General features: G+C 26.8%; 1 protein-coding gene across 1 annotated transcript; it reads right to left on the reverse strand.

Annotated features, from left to right (window-relative positions):
• Positions 1–1796: 1796 nt before the first annotated feature.
• LOC132939726 (uncharacterized) lies at positions 1797–23259 on the reverse strand. The gene is made up of 4 exons (XM_061007056.1): positions 22941–23259; positions 12749–12922; positions 11300–11401; positions 1797–2513 (listed from the first exon to the last, which is right to left on the reverse strand). Exons 1-4 carry the CDS (start codon positions 23107–23109, stop codon positions 2359–2361), a joined length of 600 nt encoding a protein of 199 aa, XP_060863039.1. The 5' UTR covers positions 23110–23259; the 3' UTR covers positions 1797–2358.
• Positions 23260–23399: the final 140 nt, after the last annotated feature.

Raw genomic sequence — 23399 nt, forward strand, 5'->3', positions numbered from 1 at the left:
GACCTGCAGAAACTCAAGAGTCTGTCGTATAGTGTACATATTATATGATTTTAGGACTTTCGGTAAATTGACCGTATATAATATAATTATTTATTTATTTAACTTAACACCATAATATGGTGAACAAAATACGGTGGGTTCCGCTTAATGCGATCACTGGTTTATAGAATCAACAGTTTATTAGAATCAAAAATGAAAATCCCAAACCAAATTGTGTGTTACTAATGTTAAATCGACCTTTTATTAGAATCACTAGGTACCGGATAATTGCAGAATCACTTTGATGAACAATCTTATCGTTTTTATGGTATTTCAAACTGATTAATTTATAAAACCCATTTTTTTTTTTTTTTTTTTTTTTTTTTTTTTTATTGAGTAACCCGCGGCAACATAGGCCATTGGGTGTGGGGAGGGTACTGTAGGTTTTATATTGGGTAGGTTTGGTAGGTTTTATATTGGGTAGGTTGGTACACGTGTGTGTTGTGTTTGGCAGAATTTCTAATGGGGCACCCGTAGGTTTCTGCCGTGCCCCGGGGTGGGGGGATGGCGGCACTTGTTCTCCGGACACCGTGACTTGCCCGAAGAAAAATGCCGCCCAGTGGCCGGGAGTCGAACCCGCGACTGCCAGCGCCGCAGTCGACGCGTTAGACCGCTCGGCCACCTCGTCCCAAAACCCATTTTATTTTTGAACTTATCAGTATGGCAGTATATCGTTGTACGTTGAATTATGTCATTCAATTTGTGCGTCGAGTACTTCTGTCATTTAGTTTATTCAGTTCATGATCAGACGTGTTTTTTGAAATGTCGACCAAACGAAAAGATTTGACAATAAAAGAAAAAAAAGATTTACTCGTTCGTTATGATAAGTTGGATAAATGTTCTCAAAGAGAAGCCGCATTAGCTCTGAAATTCCCCAACCAACGTCCTACAATATAACGATACTTTTCAGTTGTTTCAAAAGTTACAGGTATGTATAATGTATATATTGTAAACTGCAAATAAACAAAAAAACATAAATATTAATTTGAATTTGATTTTATTTAATTTCGGGCTAATATGGAAATGAAATTGGTAAACTGTCAAGTACAATCAAAAATAGATGGCTTCTTTGATTTGTTTTAAATGTATTTATTTAATTTAAGCATAAATGTACACCTAAATATAGAACCATTAAAAAAAAAAAAAAAAAAATGTAAAAATAAGTAATTTTATGTGTTATAAATTATTAAATATGTATGTAAATTTAAATAAAAATGTAATTGTATTAAAAGATTGAACCATGAAAAAAACGTTGTAAATGTTTTATAGAATCAACCGGTTAATAGAATCAAAATGACCTGCACCAAAGTGATCACATTAAGAGGACGCTACACCCGCATGTGTTGTCTCCGTCTTACAAACGTACAACATAACAAAAACTGTTTTGCGCGGGAAAGAACCGAGAATGCTATAGTTATAACTAAGAAACGAAATTTTCACACTGTAAAGATGAAAACATTTACTGTGCAACATCGTTTTTATTTTTCCGATATCACAAACACCAAAAAAGTTATTATTGTTTAAAAATGCATTATTTCAACCTTGAATAACTTTTTTTGTATTTGTGATATCGGAAAAATAAAAACGATGTTGCACGGTAAATGTTCTCATCTTTACAGTGTGAAAATTTCGTTTCTTAGCTACAACTATAGCCTTCTCGGTTCTTTCCCGCGCAAAACAGTTTTTGTTATGTTGTACGTTTGTAAGACGGAGACAACACATGCGGGTGTAGCGTCCTCTTAAGCGGAACCCGCTGTATAAACAATTAAACATTATAATATATTATGTATGACTTTATTGAGGAACGGTAAACGGTTCGAAGAAACTCGATCTAGCATGGTCGTAATATACACATAATTATAATATATTATATATCACATCACAGTTTGTTAGTAACTCTTGTAGAGTTATATAGATCTGGAATTAATTTATAACACTGGCGTTTTAAATTTGCATCGGGGGAGATTGTCGTGTATATAAATGTATTGTTCTATACGTCGTGAATCGTTATATAGGTACGTGTAAATATTAAATAATACGAGGCAAAGATATATTATATATTTCGACCTATAAAGCTGATAATATTTTTATTTTTTTTTTTTTACAATGTTTATTATAAATAAATGAGAATTTTTTTCGTATGTTGTGAAGACATCTTTATTTGAAATAGGTAGTGAATTGAGGATTAAAAACAAACATAACTAATGCATAGCAAGCTAATTATATAGATCCGAGTCCATTGTTGGATCAATGATAGGCGCAAGTAAAGATTGATGAAAACTGATAGATACTGTTGATTGAGTTTGGCATGTATATTTACTAGCGACGTTTTTTCTTTCCAAGTCCAGTCCATAAAATGCCCGGGTCGTGGTTATTCGTACCACGGTATGATTCCCCGTCGTCGTTTCTCACAAAATTCCTCACATTATCCGATGGTTTACGTCCTCGGAAATAATTTCCCGGGTAAGATGTATCTGAAATAAACGTATATCAAGTTGTAAGATTTAAGGTAAAACCCAAAAACGGTAGTTGAAACCACATAGTTATACATCATAATATACATAGTTATTTAAAGTATTTAAACGTATGAAGTCTATATTATAAAGATTATAAAATATATTATGCTGTCTCCAAAATGCATTAATACTATAGATAAACTTATTTGCTTATACAAATATGAAATTGTCCATAATGCAGTGCTCATTATTCAAATAGGTAGGTATAGTAGGTACCTATATAATAATATTAAGAACCCCACGCTGTGTACGTTTTGGAAATGTCTGTTAAACAAAACATAAAATGTAATGCATAACTTATTGTTATAATCAGTGCCGTTCAAAATATATTTTTATCAATTAAAATAAATTAAAAGTGCATTTAAATTTAATTATAGATACTATTAACGTCACATACATATTATATAATACGTAATCAACAAACTAATTCAATCTGTTTAATGTAAGCCCACCAAAAACAATAAACAATACTACTAATTAATAGTTATTAATACCTAACAAAATTAGAAATTCATAAAATAGTTTATTTCAGGTTTCATAGAGCTACAATGTCCTTATACTCAAGTTAACGGTTATTACTTATTAGTTATTAGTAATTATAATATTATATATAGGTATTATTATGTGATTAATAATTAATATCGTTCGATGATTTATAAAAATAAAAAGTACCTGTGCATTTTTGTACGCATTTATATAATTAATAATTATATATATGTATATGCATATTTCTAAAATTATTAGATATATTTCTTAAATATAATAAACGTTAAAAAATATCACTAAATAATACTTTTTTACGATTTTAATGTAGTTTTTGATATTTGTGGAAGATTAGATTGTTGTATAAGAGATATTTAAAAAATATGAAAAATAAGTAAGTTGCAAAAGGGTCACTGCAATGGATGGTATTAAATTTGAATTCTATGATATAATATCATTGTACCTATACGAAAAACAATTCTGAGCGAAGACGATCAGTCAGCCTATAATATTACTAAGTGTATTTGATGATATTGTAATTTAAGTAATTTATTTTAATATTAGGCATTAGTACAATAGTAAATTAAATTAATTTTTGCCAAATTTATGAAAAAAACTTAAAAAATTGGAAATTGAAAATTTTTGTAAATCACTCGAAACATTTAATGAATTTCTAACTCAATATAATTTGTGAATTTTCGTGAATTTCACGTATTTTGTCAATATTTAAACTTTAAATGCTAATAAAAAAAAAATTGTGACTATGATTTTTAATATTTTTCATCAGTTTTTGAAACAATATATTAGTAGAAGCCTTCTATTGAATGTTCAAGTTTTTTTACCCAACAAATAAAATTGTATTGTTATTTATAAAATAAAAAACTAAAAAATTGGAAACTGAAAATGTTCGTAAACAGCTCAAAGTAAGTCTAAATATTTTAAAATGTTATCATGTATAGAAAAAGCTAATACAAACATTCAGTGAAAATGTCATGTATCTACGGTTATTTGTTTTAGAGTTACACCAAAAACCAAAATCGATTTTGTTGAAATCCCATTTTGCGTAAAAATTACAGTTTTTCATTAATTTTTCTTTTCTTTTTCCCTGTGCTTTTGAAAACTATTGAGAATGCACCAACTAGATTCACTTTCTCATCGATCAAGATACTGTAAAATAAAATCGAAGCAGTGTTACTGCCCCAAACGGCGATGACAGACACAAAAATAAAAAATAAAAAACAAATTTAACACACATCATTGTAATATTAATACATTCATCGCTCCGCTCAGAATCTAAAACTAAAATAGTTTGTACCTATATTGTACAATATTCTATAATATATTATAATACCTAGTTAATTTGTTACTATTTATGTTAAAACCACAATCGTTTAATGACTATCACTGACCACTGTACGCTTATACTTTATACCAATTTGGCATTTTCAACTATTATATTGTTATAATATTTTGTTCTCGAAATCATGTAATTCTTCAAATAATTATTTTTATTTTATTCGCCATTTTCACTTTATAGTACCTATTACTAACTAATATAATTAGTTCGTACAATTAAATTTACCGTTTATTATTCTAGAAAGTGTGGTTCTCGTGAAAATGTAAATAAAAAGACGACAAATTACAACTAATATTATATTATCGAGAATGAAGGTTATTATTTCATAATAAGAATTTTTGTTGAAAACTTGAAAAAATAATAATATTTAACTTAATAATAAAGCTATAATCTAATATGGAAAATAAATTAAAAACCGTAATTAAATAATACTATCATTAGGTAGTTAAATTTGTTTTTATAGTTAGAGTTAAAACCGTGTAGTTTAATTTAAGAGTCAGTTAAATACGTGTTAACAACGTTATTGCCATGAACCGTAGATTTGAGTCGTTCCCATTTGTCATTATTCGATGATTAGTAGCGAGAGGGAGCGGTGTAAAAAATGGGCGTTCCATTATGCAATTTGATAGTAGTGTCTCCCCTCTGGCAAAATATGAATTAAATTGTATTTAATCACATACCTACATTCATACGCATATTACATTTTTAATATGTCAACTGTGTATATTAAAAATATGTATATTATAAAATATGCACAATAATGCAAATAACACATAGCACATACCAAACGGTTTTTTACATCATATAAACGTTTATTCCGGTTATGCAAACTGCAGGTTGGCGCAAGGGATATTAAAATTCCATTTTTAATGAAATCGGCTCACCAATAATTTGCGTTGGATCTATCCTAAAGTCATGGATATAGAGATAGACACAACTGCAGTGAGTCTGTGTCCGGTGCACTCATGACAACATTTTGAATAAAAACTAGGTAGATACATTTTTGATATGAGTATAAACAATAGGTAGTAATCATAATAATAAAAATTAAAATAATAACAATATTAAATAAAATTCAATTAATAATGTGATTCAAAGAAAATAAAAAATAATTTAACAAGTTGCGGAATCATAGACATAGCGTCGCATTGGTTCGTTTGTTTCATGCAATTGCTTTTAAATTGAGGAACATGAAAAGCCATGGGTGTATGGGTATAGTGGTGTACACACGAAGGAGTAAGGGTCCCCCCCTTGGTATTTTTTTTACTATACTCATAAATATTATATTAAAAAAAGCGGGTAAGTGGATGTCACTCTGCTGCACAGTACGTTACAAATGGGTCAATGTATAATGTATTGTACTAAACTTGAATTCAATGATATAATATTTCTGAGCGGAGACGGTTTGTCAGTCTGGATATTTTATATTGTTATTATTTATTATAGCCTGTAAGTTCAATTAATATTATAATAGTATAATTTTTTATTCGTTTCTATGGTGATAGACAAAGTGTTAGAAATAAAAATCCCATTTTTAGCGGTTTTTTGTAATTTGTCGATGGTTTTTCCCGTGGTATTAAATAACTATTGAGAAAATCGAAAAATGACCTGTTTAAAGTAACATGTTGATCCAATTTTCTAAAAGATAAGGTACTATATTATATTGAAATGTAAGCACTCCTTCTGGTAGAAATTTTGTATACAGGATAAAAAAAAATTAACACCATTGTAAAACCACCAAGTCCTCGCTCCGTTCAGAATCTAAAATGAATAAAATTAAAAAAAAAAATTGTGCTAATATTATAACACATTAATTAACTATACAAGATTTTTTAATGTAATCGCTCCTATTGAAACAAATTGTTGTACGCCACTGTACGGGCAGAATATTGAAACAATATTCCGATGAACGATTGCACGATGCCTAACCAAAGAATTATATAATATAAAAGCATGGCTGATCCTGCAGGTCCTTCGAACAAGCATTAGCCGAATTCTTTAGACCCTCTGAAACAACACCTCACTGTCGCTTGATAAAATTATACGACCTACGGGTAAGTAAGAAAACGACGGTCTCACGAATTCAGTTGAGCTATTATAGCCTCGGGCGCAAGTCCACGACTGAGAAAAAAAATTATACTGGTGTGCACTCTTAGCATTTGACTCTTCTATTATATACACCTAGGAGACGGTGTCAGGTTACAAACAAATTGGCAACACCGACGACTAAGCTTCGGGCAGTCCTATTCCCAAAACAAAACGTATTCGGAACTAAGTGTATTTGTACGGACCATGGAATTCATCGCGGAGACGTAAGGCTAAAATCAGCGAAAGTACCGCTTGGCACGTACAGTCAACAAAGAAAGTAGATAATATTATAATGGAATTATAAAAGTTTAAATATAATATTCATCACTTATAATTTAATCATCAATGCCTACTACAATAATATACACTATCTTAACGAGAGGTATAATTTTAAATGTAATACTACGCATTTTATCTCCTAACTTGGCCCAAGAATTGTTAATAGTATTTAAAAAATATACTTAAATTATTTCATACCATAATAAAACTGTCTATAAAAGTTAAATTTTCAATTGTTTTAATACATGTGTATAATTTATTCACTATATTACAGATTTGCACTTTATTATTTAGATAACGGTTACAGTTCACGGTTTATTTTAACATTAAATATTAAGTTAGCAGGTATTAAATTAATGAAATTCATACATTCAATTATTTAATTTAACTGTTATATTATATAGCTCAATTGCTTAATTTTAAATTTAGTACCTCCGTGGCTTCAATATAACACTTCTGTAACATTAAAATTGTATATTACACTAATTAATTGATTTAGTAATTAGTTAAATTTTAATTGTTAATTATTAAGTGCTAGGTGGGTATAGAAGTTTAGGTTTATGACATTATTTAATATTAATTTAATCAATTGAAAATATAATTTAATTAATTCGATTTTATCATATTTCATTATGTTTTGAAAAATGAAAATATATTGAATTTCATTTTTTAATCAATTAGAATCTTAGACGCAAATATACATTATAAATAGATATTACATATTATCAATTATCAGAGTGGATTTTGCCAACGATTTTTTTGTAACAAAATGTATGACACCCATTATCCTTGTGAGTTTATTTATATCGTGGTTCTAATAGATGAAAGTACATTACCTACCTACCTATAATATTACTATTATGGTAGTAAATCACCTGAGTAAATAATACTTTAAAGCTAGTATCATGGTAATTGGTAACCATGTTCAACGGACATATAATTGAAATAGTTTGTCGTACGTAAAAGAAATCGACATACATTATATATGTTTATGGTCAGACAGATTACATTAAACTAATGAAATAATTGAGTGAAATTGAGTGAAATTGAGTACTAAATTGTAGCGCTGAGGCAAATAATGAGGCATCACGCCACGTTGTTTAGAACAATAAACTTCTGAATTATAAAAATGTTCAAAAAAAAAAAAGAATGGATAGACGATTTAAGAATATTGGAAATAAAAATAAAAACAGTTGATAATAAGTTATAATATAATGTAGTGATCATCTTGTGAGATTCACAACAGTAGTTAAAAATATAAGGTTTGGAAATGTAATTAATAATTTCTGTTCGGTTTGAATCGTAAATTTGATACGAATCTTAAACGAAAGCAGAGAACCTAAAATATTCGTTAACGTAATTAATTAATTATTTTCGAGTTCAATCACTTATTCGGATAAAAGGAGTGTTCTAAAAGTATCATATGGCCAACGTATAGATGATTGGAAATTTGACACACGTTATACTCTAAAAAAAGGTCATACTAGGAATTTTACACTTGTTTTTGTTGACAGTTTCAAAAAATAGCAACGAAACATACAAAAAAACATTTACGTGGAAAACTTATTTTATACGCCTAATCGATAAGTATGGATTTCAATTTATACATTTATGATAATCATAACAAATTATATAATTTTAAATAGTTAAAAATTATCCAAAAAAAAACTTTTATCATACAATATTGCATAATATAATTTGATTTATATTTTATGTCACTCACTAATATTAATCTGAAACTTGCCGCGTATTTATATTATATTGAATAAATTATATGGTCAGAGTTAATGAGGTTACACACACCAGACTATTGTGTAAGATGTACCTACCGTGAAAAAAAATTGATCTAATATGTTTTTTTTTTACCATTTTTATTAATTATTAGTTTTTTTTTTCTTATTGATCTTGAGCCCGGCAGCTGGGGCCATTAGCTATTTTTAGTTTTTTTTACTGTAGGTTATTAAGTCGGTAGGGGGAGGGACACGTATGTGTTTAGTTTGGCAGAATTTTCGATTGGGCACTTGTAGGTATCTGCCATGCCCGGGTGGGGGATGGCGACACTTGTTCTCCGGACACCGTGACTTGTCCGAAGAAAAATGCCGCCCATGGCCTAGGAATCGAACTCGGGTCGACTGCGTCGCAGCCGACGCCTTAGTCCGCTCGGCCACTCCGTCCCTCTAATTATTAGTTTATTTACGCTAATCGGCAGTTTAATATGTTTACAAAAAGATACAATTGAAAATACTATATTTCATCGAACACAAATTGAACTGCCAACCGACAGCCGGTGTTACCAAGCTTCAGTAGTACAAGTACTACTAATAATCAATTAATGTATCAGGTAAATTGTGTAAAGAAAAATAATTGTCGCACATCCCACACTACATTGATTACTACATCCTACACATAAATTTCCAAAAGTAAATCTAATAATTTCACGATGGGTTCACAAGCGGTCAAATCTAGCCGCTGTCCAAGCCGATTATTTAAATCGGATTGTTATTATAGCCGCGTATAATATTATATAATATAGGTAACAAAATATATAGGTACGGTAACCCGCTACGAAACGGTGAACGAGAAAAACAATTACTTCCAGACCGACGGGTCTGGCGTATTAACCATGTTAACCACTGGTCATTCGCCTATTCCTATACAATACACCGGCTGCGGCTTATTTTGAAATCCGATTAAATATGACAGATTAACCTTTCAAGAAAACAAGCTTCCAATTATTATGTTTACCCCAGCTGGATCTAGGTCTGTGTGTTTATATTATTCATTACGGAAAATACCCCCGAAGTGTTCGTATAATTTATAATATGTAAAATTATTAGTTTAACATATTGTTTGGTATAGGTATTTACTACCACCTCCTATCACTTGTCTGCAGTCAATGTCGAGCGATAATATTCCCCAAACGGCATATTAAATTGCATTTGAATGAGAAATGTATTTAAAAAATACATTCTCAACCGATAACTATAAATTGTAGGATTTATGACGTATATTATATTATATCTTAATTTCTAATGGAGTGTGAAATGTAACTTTTTTTTCTGGTGTCCCCTACACAAATTAATAACGACATATATATTATATATTGTGAGCTTTCAAAATGTGTGGCATTCGTTGCACTCTAATATTTTTTTAGACTGTATATTGATTTAAAACTCCAAGTTAAATATATGCTGGAAAAATCCTATTATGCACTGTCAAAGACATAGAGTTGGTGAGTTTGATATTTGTATACGGTTTCTGTTTGTCCTTTGAATATTATTTGATGTGTAGAATATATAAGAACAAGATACATTTAAAAAATGTGTACAATTATTTTACCCTTGTCAAACAAGAAATCTACGATGTCCTAAATCTTTGATTAAAAATGACGAATAAAAAATAGTATACAATACGTTTTATTAGAACTTTATAACCGTAACCATTTTTCTTTTTATTAAACTATTAATATTATTCTGTTTACAATGTATTAGGTAATAGGAATACCTTTCAGTTCTAAAGTATAGGAAAACGTTTAATCACATACGCGAAAGTAACGTTATAGATAAAATATTGGGGGACATAGTGGCCGAGCGGACTACGGCGTCGTTTCCGACGCGTACGGTCGCCGGTTCGAATCTCGACCACGGGCGGCCCTCTCTGGGCAGGCAACTGTCTAGAGAGAGAGAGGCCGCCATCCCCCGACCGGGCATGGCAGACACCTACGGGTGCCCAAATCAAAAATTCTACCAAAACAAACACACACGTGTAAACAAATCCACAGTCCCGCAGGCTAATGATCTTAGTAGTTGAAGCCTTAACCCTAATATAAAAAAAAATTTAATTCTAATTTAATTAAATTATGAAGTGTCATCACTAATCAAAAGACGGCTTCTTCCTTAAGTTATTCTTGCTACATTTTTAATCTATACCATTACATATTAATGTACTTATTTATCATATAATTTATATATTATACTTTATAATAAATATAAACAAAAAGTTGTATTTACGTTGGTTTTTTGAGTTAGAACAATTATAGAGCCTATAGGGACATAAACTGTTGGCTAATGAAATTAAATATTAATAAATAATTTATCGTGTACCACTAAATTCACAAAAAGATTCAAATAATTTTATTTTGTAATTGAATTAATGTTTGTTGTTATTCCATAATATTAGTAAATATTAACAATTATAAAATATAATTACCTAGAGTATATTTAATTGAAACAAATTGATTATTATAGTTTGAACTAGAATCATTAACGCTTTCGTTCCATCAATTTATTTGCAAGAATATTTTAATTTAAACAGAATCGGTTTTCAATGGTTAAAAACTTTAGATCATCTTTATTATTTTCTAAATTAATGATATTGTTACAACATATAACTATAAAATAGATTGCATTAAAACATTCACACGTGTAAACATAATGTAATCAAAATGTATTACAATGAAAACGTAAAAGATTTATGAATTAAAATATGGCATTATGAAAATATATTTAATTAAAATTTGTAATTGATTATCTCTTACCATATTTCCGTTGAATATTGTATTTGGATTGTTGGTTTTCTTTCATTTGCTTAACATTAGCACTTATATTATCAAAAAACTGCTTCAAGTCACTCATAACATCTGTTTAAACAAAAAATATTTTTAATTTTAGAACAAATATACAAAAAAAATCAGTTCATATATTGATAATGCGTTTTTAATAATTTTAGATCGTACATTATTAATTTTTTTCAAGAGAATATTTCCAACCTATATATAGAAGTGAGTACTTATATAATAATTAAATATACAACTTTTTATTTAACGTTTACATATTTTATTAAAATGAAATATGCAACTGAAATTCGTGAATGGGGTCATGTAGATACTACAATTCTGATTCACAGACGGGATTTATATTTAGTTAATATTTATTTTTTTCAGTAAAATGTTGAATACGTATTTAAGTGTGAAAACAAAATAAAATAGCATAAAACAATATTATTAGGTATTTATTGTGTTCCAAAATTTAAACGTAAAAATATTTAGTTACATAAATATACATTTTTCCCAAAAATTAAAAAAAGTAAAACGGTAAAACTATACTCACTATTTTAAAATTTATAATATTACATTGGAATTCAACTTTATCTAGTTAAACTGTGTTACATTTTTATTTCCAAAGATAAAAAGTAAGTAAATATATGGCAATACGGTGGAAAGCCATGTAAAAATATTCTCTCATCACGTGTAGGTATTTAAAAATAAATGTATTTATGTTCACGTTTGTTATAAAATAAAACGTATTTTTAAAAATTTCTTTGAATACCGTTTTATATTATTAATATACCAAAGTATTTTTTAATATTCTTATTGTATAAGAGTTTTTTTAATTTCGTTGAAATCATGTGATACAAATGAAATAATAAACAATATTTATTTTTTGTATTTCAATTATATTTAAATGTTTGACTAAAAATATATTAAGTCATTAGGAAGTAGGAGTATATATATAGTTAAATACAAATTATCAAAAAGAAATAATATTGATCATAATTTTTTGTTCAAAACTGTCTAGAAATAGTTTGTGTTTATAGTTCAACCTTCAAATTATCAAGTACCTACCTATGTGTAAGAAGAACCCGTTAACTTAAATTTTGTAAAAAATTACTTCGTTAAGGACATTCATGAATAATATGATTAACTACTATGTTTTAGGGAGGCAGATCCATGCGTGCTCATTTCCATTTAATATCAGATAAGCAAACATACAGCAAGAAACTTCTCCAGAATATTAATGCACGCGATAGATTAATAATTAGATAAAGGTTGAAATTTTGGAAATTATCACGATTTTTCTCTATAGAACATTATATAATAAAATAATTTGTACAAATATGTTTTAATCAAAATAATTATATAAAACAAAAAAATTAAATAGGTAGTAAATAAATAAAAATTAGTGTATACCTACTCTCTTCGACTTACCAATACTTTCATATGGAGTTAGAGAAGTTTGCGTTCGTTTCATCAGAGATGAAAATATGTCGGAACTTTTAACCTTCTTTTTATTTAATATATCTTTAGGGATATTACGTTCCAATAATTCTTTATCAAAATATAGTAGATCCCATATTGATTTAAGATTACTTTTTTCGATACCTAAAATAATAACAACACAATTTATAAATATGTATCATAGTATATATTTTTATTAGCATTATACATATTATTACTTCAGTGTAGATTTTAAGAAAAATGAGAAAATACTGTGAATTTTACGAAAAACCAATGTATATATTTATAGTTATTAATGTACCTACTCAATTCAATTTATTTATTAATAATTCGGTTGTACAAATTAATAGTAGGTACTAGGAACTTTGAAAATGTTGGTCATTTCTTGGTAACGCAAATATGTGGAATATTGTATTTAATATTAAAATTAATTCACCACATTATTTCTGAGTTATTATTTATGTAAATAATTTTAATGTGTAGTGGTAAATTAGTTTTATTTGTTAGCGTTAAAATATATATCAACGTACCTCATGAATTTCAACTACATTAGTCTACAAATATTCAACCAACCCGAACAAATTAATACTACCATCGTGGATAAAAATATATAGGTGTACTCTATAGTATGTCAAATTGTAAGACAGTTTCCATATTTCGATACACTCATTATATTCTTAAATATTGCAATAACGGAATATTAAATACCCCCCCCCCCCCCCCCCCCCGTTTTAACTTCGGTATCCAAAATCACCATCAACTAATTCACAATTAAAATAGTAAGAGTATACTATTTGAGTCTGTGCAGCGAATGGGCGGTATTTATGAGTCACGATGACAGTGATTTCAACAGGTGTTACAATAAACCGAAAACATTTTTTTTTTGAACGGGGTCATGTATAGGCAAAACAGGTACACGTCATATCTGCAGTATTTAACTGAGGAGGATATTAATATAGTAGAACGTAGTCAGTACGTCACTCTACGGGTACCAAGATTTTTATAAAACTATGATAACAAACGCAATGTAACGAATCAGTAATAAAAATATAAAATGGTCTTATTGCCAATAAACTTATAGATGAATAAATCTCAAATAATTAAATTTAATACATTTATTAAAGCTTCTAAATAAACATAAAAACAACAATTCAGTATTATATGAAAAAACTTCACGCTTATAATTATAAATATAAATATTATATACCTATAGAGTATAAGCTATAATAAATATATTATATATATTTGTTAAAAGTTAAATCTGGAAAAGGTTAATCTTTATATAATGAAGATTTTATTCGAAACCATTCAAAGATAAGTATGATCAGTATTATAAGTTGATTTAAAACAATTGTGGTTAGCGTTTTAACACCATCAACAATAAAACAACACTTACAAGTTTTTATTTTCAAGGTATTATATGAAACGTTATTTTTCAATTTAAAATATATTTTTGTTACCAAAGATCTTTTTCCATCAACCTATAGTAAAGTTTATATTTGCCTTCCTTATCTCATTTTTCTATTTTGACCATACGGACAAAGTACACACAACACAACAAGTGAAATTCATATAGTTCAAATATGAAATATTACGAACTTATATACACATATTTTTTTATATTTATATAATACTTGCAACTAGTTGAACTTGAAAAATAAAAAACAGAAATATGAAATTTCATATACGTGATTTGGACTCAAGGTGGGCTATCAATATTAGCGTGTGTCAAATCCACTTTTTATTCTGTACTATTTAAAGTTAATAAATAAAAAAAAAGTCTAAACTATTTCAGTTTTTACTTTTTAGGAAATATGCATACACTGGTAAATGAAATATTTTGATTATAGTATTGATATTATACTTAAAATAATTTGTTCTGTGAAATAACACAATTCTGTAAATTTTAAACTATTATTCGGTCAAAACTGCTTTTAGTCTATTACATATTTTTTTAAATTAAAAAAATCAATAATATTACGGTGGATTTTTGAACAATTAAACATTTTATTATTGTTTTTATAGAATTAAAAATAAAACTATAGAACCATAAATACTATAAATACCATACACAATAATTTTTTTTATAAATATAAAGCATATAATTACAGACTACAGTTAATGCATTTTACGTTTGTAAAGCTTAAAAACATTTTGAGAATAATATACAAGCTATAAATAACAGATACGTTTGCTCTAATATCTAAATCCAATTATTAAAATTATTATAACCTACATAAATACATACCTACATATAATATTTCATATTATAATTCATATATTGTTTACAAAGTGTGTTTCATTCAAAAATATTTCAATCAAAATGTATTTTCTATTTATCTTTTTTTATGACTGGAGAACTTCTCAATTCAAAATAATAAAAAAATTTAAGAAATAAATTAAATTTGAAGATAAGATTAAAAATGGTTTTGAAAAAAAGTATTTTTGCAGAAAATTATTCTCGGGGCGCTATAAAAATGTCAATAGGTTATATGCAATGCCTCTAAAAAGATTAGAAATTGATTAATGTGCATTTGACAGTTCATTTTTAGAATTTTCAATAGTTTTTGATAAAATCTAGACCTTTTCTGGGTTCACCAAGGTCCACTCGCAATTGTATTTCGATTTTCAAATACAATGATTTATTACTGCCTTAAAGTGTTTAAATCCTTCGTCCAATGAACCACATAACTATCGACTTTCACATGATCAAATCTCGGTTTTTAAAATATATGCTAGTACAAATATTGTTTAATAAAATTTAACACGAGAAATTATAATTTAAAAAAGTTACATATTTTAATTACACTACCTGTCTGTTAATCTTAGAACCTAAATTTCTAACTTCTACTAAAAAAAAATTTCAGTCACCCCAAGGCAATACATACAATTTGTTAGTTACTCGTACTCGAATAGTACTATTTTAATTTACTATTTGAATTAATGGTTTAAAAAGTATAAGATACTAAAAATACAGTTTTAAGTATGGTTATCACTCCCGGAATTCCTGGGAAGGAATATTCCCGTTGCCGGGAATTCCTGACAGTGCCGAGATTGGGAATACCAAAATCTGTGAAACATTACAATTTATTTCTGTATATTTTATACATAAGCATAATAATATTATATTACTTCATTCATTTTAATAATTTCAAAACTATAGTATAGAATAGTTATTGATAATTAAGTGCAGTTAATATTTTTAGCAGAAAAAACGAGTTATTGTGTTCAGGGTATGTACCTATATATACTTCTCGACGACTGAAAGAAATTTTTTAAATGGTTTTTAGATTCTGAAAGAAGTGAATAAACTATAAAAAAAAATATTGAATAAAAAGGTTAAACAAATGTTTTGTTGATTATTCATTGTTATCGTAACTCTTAGGAACGCCAAAAAAAATGTTCATACGACATACACCAGTCTCTTAGTGTAGGGTGCCCGTATTTTATTTTACTTAAAACGGTACAAATGTTTAGTGTATAATTTTAATTCAAACAAAACTGTCAACCACGAGTTTAAAAATCCTTTTTTCCTATATCACACACAATGCCTCGAATCTACGATATTCAAAAGAACTCAATGTTACAAATTGGAATGAGTGATCAAAAAAATTACCGATTAGCGATGAATGATAGCAAAACTATACTGTCGAGAGGGAGTGGAAAAACAATCAACGCGACAACGCGTATTCGTCAATAGTTTATTGACGTCAAGAGCCGGAAAATTATTTCAAGATTGATTCATCCAGTCAATCGTGTAATCGACGTGATTATTTTAACGTTTATCAGAACAATTTTGTTTTTCTACTAGAAATATTATGTAAATGACAAATTAATGTTGACATAAATAATTTAGGTTTAATTCCAGGACAATTGGTCGCACCTACCAAAACACTTTGTCGGGACCCCAGGACAAATGGACAATAATATATTCAAAACCGGCACAGTCCTAACCTAATGGCTAGCTCTGCATCAATTGTATCTATTCGCTAGTTACCACCAATTACCACGGATTATATTTACCTCGAGTTGTGTATACTTTAGATAATTAGATGTGACTATATTATATGAACATTGTCTTCAACATTTTTAGGCAGCTGGTTCCTTCATTATTTTTTTTTAAAAATCTCGTATACCATAGAATTATATAGTATTAAGCAAAAGAATGAAAAAAAGGTTATCACTCATCAATTATTATATTACTAGTTACTACGACGTATGTACACGCTTTATTCCTTAAAATCTGTTTATGGGCCTCGAATACTCAAATAAACATATGGCGGGCCGCGGGTTGAAGACTCCTGGACCCTTGGGCCTTGCACAGGATGTTCAGGCGTCCCGGTTTTTCATAAGCTTATCATGGCGTCCCAAAAATTGCAACCAGGATTTCGATGTCCCAGAAAAAATAATTCGTTATTGAAAATTCGTATTGCGTCATTTGATAATTTATAATACCTGCCTTACTGCGACACGGTATATCCCGTTTTCGTCATACCTATTCATTTAACAGTGTTATACTCGAGTGTAAAATTGTTTAAAATACTGAAGAAATAATAAAAGTAGAAATAAAATAAAATAATAAAAATGTTCCACATTTCATTTCTATTAACAGTTATAAAAGATTTTTTGAATTTAATTATTATTTAGTATACATATAGAATGTTTATTGCTTGTTTATTTATTTTTATTGTGTTAATGTAAAGCCGCGTACACACATGTAACATTTTCTGTAACGCCGTAACACCGTTCCACCAGTTGTCGGTAAATTTGGCCGCATCAAAGGATGTTACGCGCAAATGTTACAAGTGTTGAAGAAAATCCAAGCACTTTTACTGTCCTAAAAGGTGATGACAGACACAAAAATAAAAAAAAAAATTCAAAAAAAAACACACATCATTGCAAAATAAATCGCTTCGCTCAGAATCTAAAATTGAATATTTAAATGAAATATGATACCATCTATTGTTAAGTCTTAAGATGCGTCAAAATCCATGATTCGTCCATGCAGTTTCATTATGATTCCCGACAAATTGTGTTTTCTCTGGGATTACTCATACTTTCTGTGATTATATTTAATTTTCAAAATGTAATATTATTATTTTGATTGTTGTGATAAATATATTTTTTGGTAAGGTTATTGATTTGATTTAGCTCAAACGTTTCATACAGCTCATGCCCGTGCACGTAATTGATTAGAAATTTGATACAAGTAACAGGTATTTAAGTATTTTGCTTCGGACAATGTAATGTTTTCAGTAAAAGTTACAAACAGTATAAACACAGTAAATGATATTATAACAAAATAGTTTTTTTTTTTAATGGTTTACTTTAACATGACTTATTAAACGAGCAACGACAATCCTATAGTAGTATACTTACGTTAGGATTAAATGTTTAATATTGTAATCATTAATCATAACTCATGAAATGTTATTTCTATACATGATATCATAGCTATAATTTACCTTTTTAAAATTTTGAATGGTTTTTGTTTTATATATATTACTATATTAATAAATATACATAGCTACATTAAAAATAATAATTATTGCTTAATAATATTATGAAACTTTATTTTTGTACAATCGTATATATTTATTATATTACATGTCTGTTAGTAAAAAAGCTATATAAGACAATGAAATAAAATGTTTGTGCCTTATGAAGAATATATAATGTCTCATCCAATTTTCTCTTTTATCCATGTAAAACAATGACAAAATCCAACATAATGTAAAATATATTTGCTATTTATTCTTTTAAACGCCGACTTAATAGAAAATAATTGGGAAAACCTCAAATGTTTTAGACGTTTCAAAAACGTATCATTCGGTATCATCTAAAGAGTAGTGTGAAACTTTCGTAGCCCCGACATTTACGATTTTACGTTAACTTGTAAATCAATAAAGAAATATCGTAATTTATAATATGAAAAGTTACTACGTTGTACATCAAAAACTAAAATATATTTTTGAGTGATTACATGTTTTTTGAAACGTGTTTGTATATACATTATATATATATACTATCTAATATTAATACGAAGGTTATGAAATATCATGGAAGAAGGTTTTCTCTGATGTATTATTTTTTTATTGTTTTTTTAAAAAAAAGGAAAACAAAATGTTGTTTCTCATTTATTATCTCAGAATGGCAGTTTTCATATTACTTTAGAGTGGATCTAAGTACGAATCATCAGCCGGAATCAAATATCAAGAGGTTTCAGGAGACTGGAACTACAAAACGGTCCACTCAACCGAAGCCCATGTAAAGCCACCGATATTTAGTGCTTTGCATATGACAGAGAGAGAAAATAACAATTTAAAACAATAAATCAACATTTGAATTATCTAAAACCTGCGAAACGTTCATACACGTTGTACATCTTACAGTATATTTATATACAATATGCAATACAAATTAAAAATGTATTTTATATTTTATAGAATATTTTTAAACGGTTTAATGTGAAAACTAAAATATCGAAATCCGAAGAAGTTTAATTACCTAGTGGAAAATTAATATTAATTAATTCTTGTGTTATTTATTATATTATAGAAATACAGTATCAAATGCAATTCTATTTTGTTTCATACCACTGAGGTTTTTAATTGAATATATTAGACAGCTGATGTTGGTGGGAGTTCCTTTTTAACCTAACGTATCATTTATCCTGATTTAATTTCATTAGTTGTACTAAGTCGTAAAAGGAAATTTTTCATTAAGATAAAATAAATATTGGCCGGAAAAGATTTTTTACAAACGCAAACCATAATAAAATATACGCCATTATAAAATAAGCAAAAAGGTGTAAAAACAAATTATTACAATACTTTGAAAATTACTTAAATGCTTTTGATGATTCCTACTTGTTAAATGCTGTTAGTTAACAGCGTAGACTTAACATTTTAAAATAATGGGTTATGTTATTGTAGGAGAATAATTTAAAGCAAAAACATTATCAACGGACCATTTATCACCATTTCAGAATGTTTGGGGTCTAAAAGCATTATTTTGTTCACTGATGCGATGGAAACTTGAATTTAATTTCGTAGTGGGACATTTTAAATTTTAAATTTTCATAACTGGTATGGAAAAACAATTAAACAAGTTTATATTTTTTATGAATAATAGGTATTATTTTATGTTAATAAAAGCCCTCTGGAAATATTTCTATGTATTCTTTGGATTTACCAGAGTGCATTTTCATTATTTTCTTAAAAATACACATTAGCTTTAAATACATTAAGTTAAATTAATATACTATTGCATAATAGTAATATATTTATATATACATATTGTAATTTAATTACGAAAGCAAATACTATTTAAATGAGTAAATTTTGAATAATTTTAGAAATAATGCTTATTGTTTCGTATTTTAATACTCTACCTATTCAAATAGAATAATGTTATTTATCTCATAATCTCTTAAATAGAAAAATATACAATAAAATAATATGGTTTAAAATTATTTAATCGTAATCATAAATACAATTTTAATAACAATAATAATATGCAATAATATATTAATATTTAACAATTAAATACATTTACAATATACCTACGATTATTACAAGTAATTAATAATTTGTCATTTAATTATTACATATAATATTATATATTTATATTGTAAATAGTAAAATAGTCGTAAATATGTTATACCTTTTATGTATAAATAATTAGAAAATCGTTTGTTTACAAGAGCAAAATTGAATTAATACCACAATGAAAATGTATACATTTTTTATTAGTTTATTTAATGAGAAATTATTATATTATAATGAAATGTCGATGAATCGAACTTGCAGTAAAGAAGAAATTTAATCTAGTTGATATTTTATGAAATATAAGAAAACCTTAATAATTTGTAAGCGCTAACATATGCCCATATTATTATAAAGCTGTACAATTTACGAAACAGTTATTAGAATCCAATGTATAATGGTATAAATACCTAAATAAATATAATATTTGAAAACTAATTACATAAAAGAATAACTAAAAATTAATTAAATTCTACATCAAATAAATAAAACCGCTGTTTTTGTATACAAACTATTCAGTCTTTTTGTTTTTCTACTTATTATTTAGTTTATAAAAAAAAAAAAAAAAAAATAAAACCTTAAAGACATTTGGCTTTTTTCTGGTAAAAATAAAGAAATACAATTATTGTGGCTTTGAAATGTATAGGAGTTATTAAATTGTATTGGTTTATGAGTAAGAAAAATAAATATAATATATATAATAACATATAATGTTTATTATACATGGAATATTTTATATTTTATATTTATATGCTTTATAGTTTTAGATAACAAATTCAATATGCTATATGCCTATATTATCTGAATAAAAACATTTATTGAAGTTTTCGAAAACCAAGTTATCTTTTTTTTAAGTTATCAATTTTTTCAACTAGGTTATATTATAACCTAGTTGAAAAAATATGACATGAATATCATTTTTTTTTGTCATATCCATAATTTTATTCCGTTTCATTTTATGCGTGCGCACTTTATCATTTTACTATCAAAAGTACAATTTAATATTTTGTTAGAACTTTATAATTCAAGTATTTTTTAAATTTTAATATTATTAAAATTCTTTGTATTATTAGTATCTGTATTTTTATTAAAACAGTATCTCAAAACGTACCACTCAATATATATATTATATATATATATTTGTATGTATAACATGTTAACAATGTACACAAAAATAAAACAATGGTCTAATAACCAATGTATATATAAATTATATTACATTAAAAATACAAAGTATTAATATTAAAAAACATAAAATATTATAATATTGCAGTTGCTAAGTGCAATTAAAATATATCCTAGATTTCACGATTTATAAGAAATAAAACACATGTATTTCATATTGTTTAACTATGTTAAAAAAATTCCGGGTTTTTTTAATTCTATATTTCTGACGTTTACCAATAACAATTTTAAAAATATTTTATTTCTATAGAAGTTATGTACAAATTGTATAAACATGTCCAGATATTACATTATTTTATTTTCGTTTTAATTTGACAATGTAAACATTCATTCATAATAAACGTTCATGTGTATTCTATTGAATTATCGATACTACGGTAAAATGTATGAATAATTAAGGACTGATTAAGTGTGGACATTAAATTTAAAAAAAAGTTGATTAAATATAAATTAAATATTTGTAGGATGTATAATTTCCAAAAGTAATACAACAATTAATATTAATATGTAATCAAGAAATATTTGCAGTTTGTAAAGAATGGATCCTTAAATATATAATAAATATGCGTAAAAATAATATTTTGGTAAACACGTATTTTTAAAACGTAATTAATGCAAAGTATGCTTACATATTACCTATTTATTTTTCTATTACCTATACGTTCTTTTTCACGAAAACCAATTTATTTATTTTATTTATTATGTATTTTAATATTTTTAGTTAATCCAATTTGTATGAAATATTTTTCGAAAAAATTAAAAGTAAAATTATTAATTTATATTAAATAAACATATTTATACAGTTAAGAATTTTTAAATTTAAAATATAACTATAATTATAGTACCTACAATATTTATATGTTTAATATTCATAAATCTCTGAGTTTATTAATACTTAATATAAGTATATTATATATTTCAGAAAATACTCCCTTATTAACTTTTAAATTTTAAATTTTTAAACGACAAAAAAAAAATAAAAATGTATTTACTACAGTTATAAAGTACACAAATAATGGAAAGTAAATAAATATTTCCACCAAATACCAACTACATAATAATTTGACATTATGAAAAAAATAATATTTATAAAGGTAATTAAATATTGTGTAAAAAAAAAAATGTATTTAAAATATTTTATTATTTAGGTACTTTAGTATTTATTATAGTATACAGTATACGTTTATTAAATTTAAAAAATAGAAACTAAAAATATTGTATTTATATTTTGTTTTTTAAAAATTGCCTAAAATTCTTCTAATATAATTTTATATCGATATTTTTTTTATGTAATCTTGAGTAAAAAAAGCTAATTATTATCTAAATTAGGATTATTTTTATGTTCGAAAAATAAGATTTGATAATTTAAGTACTCTTCAACTTTTTTACATAAAAATCGTATATGAATTATTTAAATAAGAATTGCTTACCTCCAGAATTTTTGTGATTTATAAACCAAGCATTATTTTGATTGAGCAAGAATACCGACAAAGCCAGTGGGATTAGGACGTTCATGACGCGACGTTTGAACACGAATGACTTAATCTTCTCACCTAAGGGTCTGTGAAACACTAAACTGCACAAGTAAACACAGCCCATTCTTATGCCTCCCACTCTCTACTTTATTCTTCAATAATATTGCATTTTCATTTTCGTTTGCAAGCCTGCGGTAATAATAAAGGCCATTTTACAATCATCAAGTACAAATATTAATATTATATTAATATAACGTTTAAGTAATATTACTTATAGGTTCATGTATGCAATTTCTTAAAAAATTACAATTAATAATCATAATAATTTGTATTGGTATAAATAAATAAACGTTTATTAATGTTTGATATTTATGGTTTGGTTAATACAATTATAATGGTTTTAAATTACGAAAT

This window comes from Metopolophium dirhodum, chromosome 2, assembly GCF_019925205.1.
Source record: "Metopolophium dirhodum isolate CAU chromosome 2, ASM1992520v1, whole genome shotgun sequence".
Lineage (NCBI taxonomy): Eukaryota > Metazoa > Arthropoda > Insecta > Hemiptera > Aphididae > Metopolophium > Metopolophium dirhodum.

Coding starts and splice junctions, on each gene's coding strand:
- LOC132939726 (XM_061007056.1), bottom strand. CDS start 23,109: ATGGGCTGTGTTTACTTGTGCAGTTTAGTGTTTCACAGACCCTTAGGT. Junction 12,923..22,940: donor AAATCACAAAAATTCTGGAG/GTAAGCAATTCT, acceptor TTATTATTTTAG/GTATCGAAAAAAGTAATCTT. Junction 2,514..11,299: donor CAATATTCAACGGAAATATG/GTAAGAGATAAT, acceptor CGTTTATTTCAG/ATACATCTTACCCGGGAAAT.